Source organism: Diuraphis noxia, unplaced genomic scaffold (genome assembly GCF_037042655.1).
Source record: "Diuraphis noxia isolate RWA-SAM2 unplaced genomic scaffold, SU_Dnox_SAM2 contig0003, whole genome shotgun sequence".
Taxonomy (NCBI): Eukaryota; Metazoa; Arthropoda; class Insecta; order Hemiptera; family Aphididae; genus Diuraphis; species Diuraphis noxia.
The window spans coordinates 35,528,383-35,536,410 of record NW_028301713.1 but is presented as its reverse complement, the minus strand read 5'-3'; the positions used below and the strand labels follow the sequence as shown (position 1 = coordinate 35,536,410).

General features: G+C 28.1%; 1 protein-coding gene across 1 annotated transcript; it reads left to right on the top strand.

The window, feature by feature from the left end:
- Window positions 1-84: 84 nt before the first annotated feature.
- On the top strand, window positions 85-7,735 carry iPLA2-VIA (calcium-independent phospholipase A2 VIA). Its single transcript, XM_015513127.2, has 14 exons — window positions 85-457; window positions 526-616; window positions 681-805; window positions 893-1,070; window positions 1,133-1,363; window positions 1,739-1,864; window positions 1,965-2,128; window positions 2,247-2,448; window positions 2,783-3,014; window positions 5,046-5,196; window positions 5,797-5,982; window positions 6,800-6,971; window positions 7,146-7,315; window positions 7,375-7,735. Exons 1-14 carry the CDS (start codon window positions 255-257, stop codon window positions 7,511-7,513), a joined length of 2,370 nt encoding a protein of 789 aa, XP_015368613.1. The 5' UTR covers window positions 85-254; the 3' UTR covers window positions 7,514-7,735.
- The last annotated feature ends 293 nt before the right edge of the window (window positions 7,736-8,028 follow it).

Sequence of the window (8,028 nt, the reverse complement as noted above, 5' to 3'; positions counted from 1 at the left end):
GAATTGTTATCGCATGTTTTGTTATTGATTTTTAAATTTTTAATCAATAATTACGTGTGATAATAAAACAAATAAGATAGTGTATCAAAATGGCTAATGCAAATATTACAAAGTTCATTTGAAATTCTCACAAAAGTACAATCCTTTGTTTAACCTTTTTTTGTGGAAATTCAAGTGTGACTAATATGGATTTACTGTAATTGTTTTCCGAACAACTACTGTTGTAGGTGTTAATCGGACATATTTTAACCATTATGTCTTGGTTAAATTCCTTAAAAGTATTTTTTACCCCCGATAAAAATCCTAATAAAGTTATTGAAGTAAAAGCAGAAAAATATTCTAATCGTAATGTTCACTATCGTCATGACCCGATTATTTTGTATGCAGTTGATAATAATAATGTCAGTGAAATTGTCTTGCATTTATCGCGTGCGGAGAGCTTAACTACTTCTTACAGGTCTTGCATTATTTTAATAAGTAGAGTATTGACTTAACGTTCATATTTATAACCATATGTTTCAATAGTTTATACAGAGGATCAAGTATAGAAGATTCAGAAATAAGATTTTGTATACTTAAAGACAAATTACCAGAAATTCTCAGTTTATCCAAAGATGTAAGTAGATTATCTCAATGGAATAACTATCAAGTTATTTGACAAACTTATATTTATTCTGTAGTGTTATTGTTTATCCGTAATACAAAATTTATGTGATACTCTTGTTCAACACCCAACATGGAATGTTGCACATCTGGTTGTGAGATTGGCGATGATAGACATTTTACCTAACCCAAATATTATGATGTAAGTTTTTTACCTACCACTTATGAACATTTTTCAACATTAATATATTGTATTCATACCTTGTATTTTTATTTAAAATGTTATCAGGTACTTAAATACTCCAGATGTTGAAACTGGTATATCATCATTACAATTAGCAATTTATGATAATTCATTGGCTGTTGTCAAAGCATTAATTGCTTTAGACGTTTCTTTGGAGCACTTGGATAATGAAGCCAATTCAGTTTTTCATTATGCTGCTAAATCTAGTAGTGATATAATTTTGGTTAGGTCATAAGTATATTTTTACATAAATTAATTGTATATAATCAACTAAAAATATTATAGGTTTTATCTAAAGTGAGCACTAAATGCTTAAACTATCGTAACATAAATGGATTTACTCCCCTTCACTTAGCGTGCCAAGCAGACAAACCAGAATGCGTTAAAGAATTGTTAGTTTGCGGGGCTGATGTAAATATACCTGCTGGAGTTCCTGTAACTAATGTATCTGAAAACAAATTACCAGGAATTGTTAAAGAATATCTTCAAGATAATCATAAAAAATTATTTGTTGAAGTAAGGAAAAAATATTATTTTGTAAGTACATTAAAACATTGCAGAATGACTCAACTTGTTAGACTTACATATAAATTCTATTTCAGTTTTAATTGGTTATGTTACAGATTAGATTTATGCATAGGTAGTAGGTACTAACCTTTAAAGTTTTATTGTTCTATTAAACTTTAATTTTACTAGCCATGGTTGTAAAATGCTATGCGTTAAAATTAAATTTTATTTATAAAACTAGGTTTATGCTTTCTAGGTGCTCATTTTCATTTTTATTTTATAATTATTATTAAAAAATTATCTTATTTTTTTTTAATGGTTAGTTTTAATTTTATGAATAAAAAAATATAAATATATCTTTACTTAATTGATTGATTTTTCTAGGATATGAAGTTTGGTGGAACTCCTTTACATTGGTCAAGTTCTCGTGAAGTAATTGACAGTTTAATTGCCAACAACTGTGATATAAATGCATTGAATTTTGATAAGCGCACTGCTCTTCACATAATGGTAAATTATTATTCAATATTTTGTAAATTAGGTATATAATTTTATAATATTGATTTTATTTATAATTTACATAGATTATGTTATACTACTTTTGTTTTAGGTTTTGAGAAATAGATTTGATTGTATTATGGGATTGTTGTGCAATGGAGCTAATGTAAATATACCTGACCAAGAAGGTAATACACCACTTCATTTGGCTGTCAAAAGCAATTTGGTACCAGTAATTCATGCTCTTATTGCATTTGAAGCCGATATCAATTACATGTGTGTTTATTTTAAATTTGATATTTATATATTAAACATTTTTTATGTATCTTAAATGCATAGAGTGCTTTATTCATATTTTTATAAAAATATAAACATTTTTTATTGTTCTTTTTAGTAATAATAAAGGCATAACTCCAAGACATATTGCTGCTACCAATGATGGTCCAGATAGAATTTCTGATAAAATTGTGTATATTTTGCACGCAGTTGGCGCAAAACGGTGTCTAAATATTTTATTGGAAACTGAATGTACAAATGGATGTGCTTGGAATAAAGAATTCAATGGCTTACCACCACAAAGGCCTATATCAATGCCAGTATGTACATACTAAGTTTTTTTTTTCGTTATTGACCTTGCGTTAAATTGCAATATTATGTGTTTAATAAAAGAAAAACATGACATTGGTGCTTAGAAATTGCATACAATGTGGTGATAAAAAAACATGTATCTTGCATTTTATCTATTTTTGTTTATAAGTATTCTACTTAATAATAAATTAATATATGGTTAAAATTGCAAGCATAATAAACATTGGGATTGGTAACTAACCGACTAATGAAACTTATATTTATATTTTAAAATAATATCAACCAAGTCATCAAAATACACAGTTTATAATTTTAAACACTAAAACAATTGTTCTTTTACAGGTTAGATGTATTGTGACAGCGATGGAAGAACTCATGGATGAGAGAATAGATCTTAACAAGAATCATAGAGGTGGCAGAGTTTTATGCCTCGATGGTGGCGGAATTAGAGGATTGGTGTTGATATCTATTTTACTTCATATAGAAAATGCCACTAAGGTTCCTATTATTCATTGTTTTGATTGGATAGCTGGCACAAGTACTGGTGGAATATTGGCTTTGGGACTTGCATGTGGTAATTGTATTGTAATATTATGATACTATAGAAACTGCTTATAATGACATTTAAAGGACTAGTCAAAATTAAACATAATAATTAGGGCAGAGAACTTGAAACATTTGCATATTTATTTTCCACAGTCACAAAAATAGCAGAGTACAATACAAATACATTTCATGCTTTCACAAAGCTAGTTTTGAAATTTTATTGTGCAAGTAAATGTATATTTTGGGATTTTTTGGTTTTTAAGAAATATTTTACACTTTTATACACTATTTTATACTTTTTGAGACATATTTTACTTAAATTGATTTTTTCCACTGTGACATTTTTATTTCAAACAATACACTTAAAATGTTAAGTTAAAAATGTATTTATTTAGGTATAATTTTTGTTGTCTAATATGGTTTTTGACTGTCTACGGGCACACTTTTTTCGCAGTAGTGATAACAATCTAATGTTGTACATTACCTACATCCGCACCACGTGGGCTATTTTTCAATTAGGATTTATTTATAAAACGTTTCTATACTTGACAATAATCAATATTTTAGTATTTAGTCTCAGTCAGTTCTGCGGCATGTACATTAGTGTTAAAAAAAATTTTAAGTGTATAAGTCCTTACATATTTAGGGTTTTTTAAAGCTACTAGTCCTTTGCCCTAATAATAACCTATTGTCACTATAATCAAAACGATAAAATAAATTTTAAAAACTTAATGTATTATTTTAAAATTAAATTTACGTTGTATTAAAAAATCTGTTTACTTAGTTTGTACTTTATTTGTATAAAAATCATGCAGTATTTTTAAAACTTTTTAAAATTTGTTATATTTTAACTTTTGATAAATGTATTAAATAGTCGTTATAAATTAAAAACTTTTCCAATATAATCAATAATAAGTCATAACATCCTTATAGTCATGATATTCGATACAAATTAATAATTACATTCTGGTAATTATTTAGGTAGGATTTTCAATGTAGGGTCATTACTCCCAATATGTCATTATAAACAGTTTCTACTATAGTTTATAGATCATTTTGTTTTGTTAATTGCGATGTGTATAGTGTATACAATTTTAAAACCAGGATAAGCTGAGGAAAAAACATTTACAGTTTTTAAAAAAAATTTGCTTATTTTCTTTAAAATTTAATATAAGACCTATTTTTATTAACTAATAAAATAATATGGGGGGACGAATATAGCGGTCTAACGCGTCGGCTGTGGCTCAGCCGGACCGGATTCGATCCTCGACCATCGGGCAACATTTTTTTCCGGGCAAGTCACGGTGTCCGGAGAACAAGTGCCGCCATCCCCTCCTCTGGGGCATGGCAGAAACCTACGGGTGCCCCAATAAAAATTCTGCCAAAACTCACCCACGTGTAACACACCTTACCGTTCTATAAACCTACAGTAGCACCCCCTTCCCAATGGCCTAAGTGGCCGCGGGTTAATTGAAAAAAAAAAAAAAAAAATAATATGTAGTAAGGTCTCGATAATCCAAATGAGATTGGAGAAAAAGGTCATTCGGATTAGCGATTTGTTCGGATTACCTATGACTTAGAAAAAAAAATCAATTTTATTGTAATTTAAAATATGAAATTTTATTTTTATTTGTATTAATCGTGTAAAAACTCGTAATTTAAAAAGACAATGAATATTTAAAAATATTAATATAATATTATGAACTTTACTATTTAAAATATTGATTTTTTTTTTTTTTGTACATTGGTTCCCATTATGGGTTGGTATGCCTTGTCCCACATAATTGAAAAATTTTATTACCGGAAAATATTATTTATAAATACATAGTACATACATATGTATATATTATGGCGACAAGATAATCCTCAAGCCCGCGTTCGGATTAGCCATGTTTGGATTATCGAGACCCTACTATATATTTATTTATTCATGGAGGACTAGATAGACCAATAACTTTAATTTACTATGTACAAAGAAACACATTTACGTTTGTATCTCATAGTAATAATAATTATATATATTATATTATTATATACTTATTTATAAATTATGTTTTAGGTAAATCATTGCACGAGTGTTTGTGTTTATATTTCAGACTTAAACAACTCGTATTTCAAGGTAGTAAACCTTACCAAAGTGAGGTATTGGAAAATATGTTACAAGAAACATTGGGGGCAAATACATATATGAGTGATATAAAGCATCCTAAGTAAGTGCTTTTTATTGACTAAATAGTTGTAAAATGTTTTTACTTATGTTCATAGTTACCAATTTATTTTTGAGATTAAAAAGAAATGTTGAATAATTGAATATTGTATTAAGAGGACGCTACACCTGCATGTGTTGTTTCCGTCTTACAAGTGCGTAACATTGCAAAAACTGTTTCGCGCGGGAAAGAACCGAGAAAGATACAGTTATAAGGTTATAACTGAGGAACCAAATTTTCACTACATAAAAAGGAGAATTTTGTCTGTGCAATATCGTTTTAATTTTTTCGATATCACTTATGCAAAAAAAAATTCTTATTGTTTTATAATACATTAATTTTGTGTTTTTTAAGCATGAATAACTTTTTCTAGTTCTGATTTCGAAAAAATATAAACGATATTGCACAGACAAAATTCTCCTTTTTATGTGGTGAAAATTTCGTTTCTTAATTATAACTGTAGCTTTCTCGGTTCTTTCCCGCGCGAAACAGTTTTTGCAATGTTACATTCTTGTAAGACGGAGACAGCACATGCGGTTGTAGCGTCTTCTTAATGGATTTAACTATTTTGTTTGGAATATAAACAAAATTAATTTGTTTCAGAATCTTAGTCACAGGTTTGTTAGCAGACAGAAAACCTGTTGACTTGCACATTTTTCGTAATTATACATCACCAAGTGATATGATTAACCTAGATCATCCATGTGATTATCCACCTCCACCACCACCTCATGAACAATTAGCATGGAAAGCAGCAAGAGCAAGCGGTGCAGCACCTTCATATTTTAGGTAATTAATTTTTTTAAAGTTCTATTGTTTTTACTAGCTCATATGCATACACTCGTTTTTAATAAATATTAATTATGAGTACTCAAAAATGAATTTGTAATTGGAATATTTACTTAATTAAAACCAAGTCTAGTAAATTGATGTTTTTTCCATATTCAATTAGTATAAACACTATGACAAAAGATTTAATTGTTGGCTTATTCCATTTTAATAAGGGATCATTGAAATACATTTTATTTTAGTTCTTTTGTTCATTTTATTTACCACTAAAAATATATCATAAATCTTAAGTATTATGATATTAAGTTTAATTAAATTAATTTTTTTTTATGTAAAAAAAGTTTATAAAAAACCACCAATAAATTTTATACTAACTGAAACTTGATTTTTTTTAAAATTGTATTGTATTATGATACACTATATGCCAATAGCTAAATCATAGTATGTGCTTAATAATTTAAACAATACTGTATCACTTGCAGTGATATTTTTACTAAGCGGAACCCGCGGCAATATAGATCATAGAGTGATCTGATGGTATGGGGGGTGATTAGTTTTGTATATTTTTGTTTGTAGGTTTTTTAGTTGGTAAGACTGTAACACGTGTTTATATATATGTGGCAAGGATATATTGCTAAAAGTCTTGGGTGCGTGCCCACCCAAGAGCTAGTAACTGTGACTGTTACGGACGCTCAGTGGGTTTCCGCAGATTGAGTGAATGATCGCACCTCACCGAGCCACTTTTTTAAATTATTATTACTCCTTTAACATTTTTGTATGGAATTGTTTTACTAATTAACTATTTGAAATATTTTAGAATGTTTGGTCGTTTTTTGGATGGAGGATTGATTTCAAACAACCCAACTTTGGATACATTAACTGAAATTGAGGAATATAATTTAGCATTATACATTACAAATAGGGCTAATGAAATGCATGATCCAAGCCTTGTAGTTTCTGTTGGAACTGGATGCATACCCGTGACTGAGGTACATAATACTTATGGTTTTAGTTTGTATAATTGTCATTTAATTATAATGAAGTATTCAGTAATATTACTTAATATTATACTTATTATATTGTTCAATTTATTTTTATTCTAATAATATCATTTCAATACAAAATAATAATATCCTCATCATGGCATTTGGTGTTTGGTTTAGGTGAAGAACTTAGACATTTTTAAACCGAGTAGCGTAAGTGATAGCTTGCGTTTGGTGTTTGGATTCTCAGCGTTGGGACTGTTGCTCATTGACCAAGCGACTCAGTCTGATGGTCGTGTTGTAGACAGAGCAAGATCGTTGTGTTACAAAACAAAAACTGAGTTCTTTAGGTGATCATTATTTTTGCTAGCACAAGTTTGTAAACATTAATTTTTTTTTTGGTATTTAGGTTTTGCCCACAGCTATCAGAAGATATAGCTATGGACGAAAAAGATGATGTTAAACTAGTCAAGATTCTTTGGGAAACTAAAGTTGATATGGTGAGAAACAATAGTAAAGTGTGTAAACTGGCACAATTATTGAAATAGTTTTTAGGTACTTATTGTATTTAAGATATTGTATCGTTTATAATTGTTTTATCTTTTTTATTTTTTAATATTACACTTTGTAGTTTATATAATATAATATAATTTAATATATTGCTTTATATTCATAGAAATATAATATATCTATCTATTTCTAAATATTTAAATTTATTATAACAGTGCATATTATTATTATTTATTATAAACTAAAGGAATACATCATTACACTTGTGCTTTTTCTTAAATACTATGGTAACACTAGTATACATTGTTAAATGACAATAATATTATATTATATTATGTGTGCATGTATGTATATAATATTGTTTACAATATTTATATATGGATGGGGATTGCTTGACTTTAAATATTAAAACCCTCTTTAAAAAAAAAATTCATCTGCTTGACAAAGATCCAATAAAATTCTATTTGAAATAGTGATAATAGTAAATAAAATATTATAAATAACAAAAAATGTCAAGGCAGTATCACATTAATTTGGCGCAAATTTAATAATT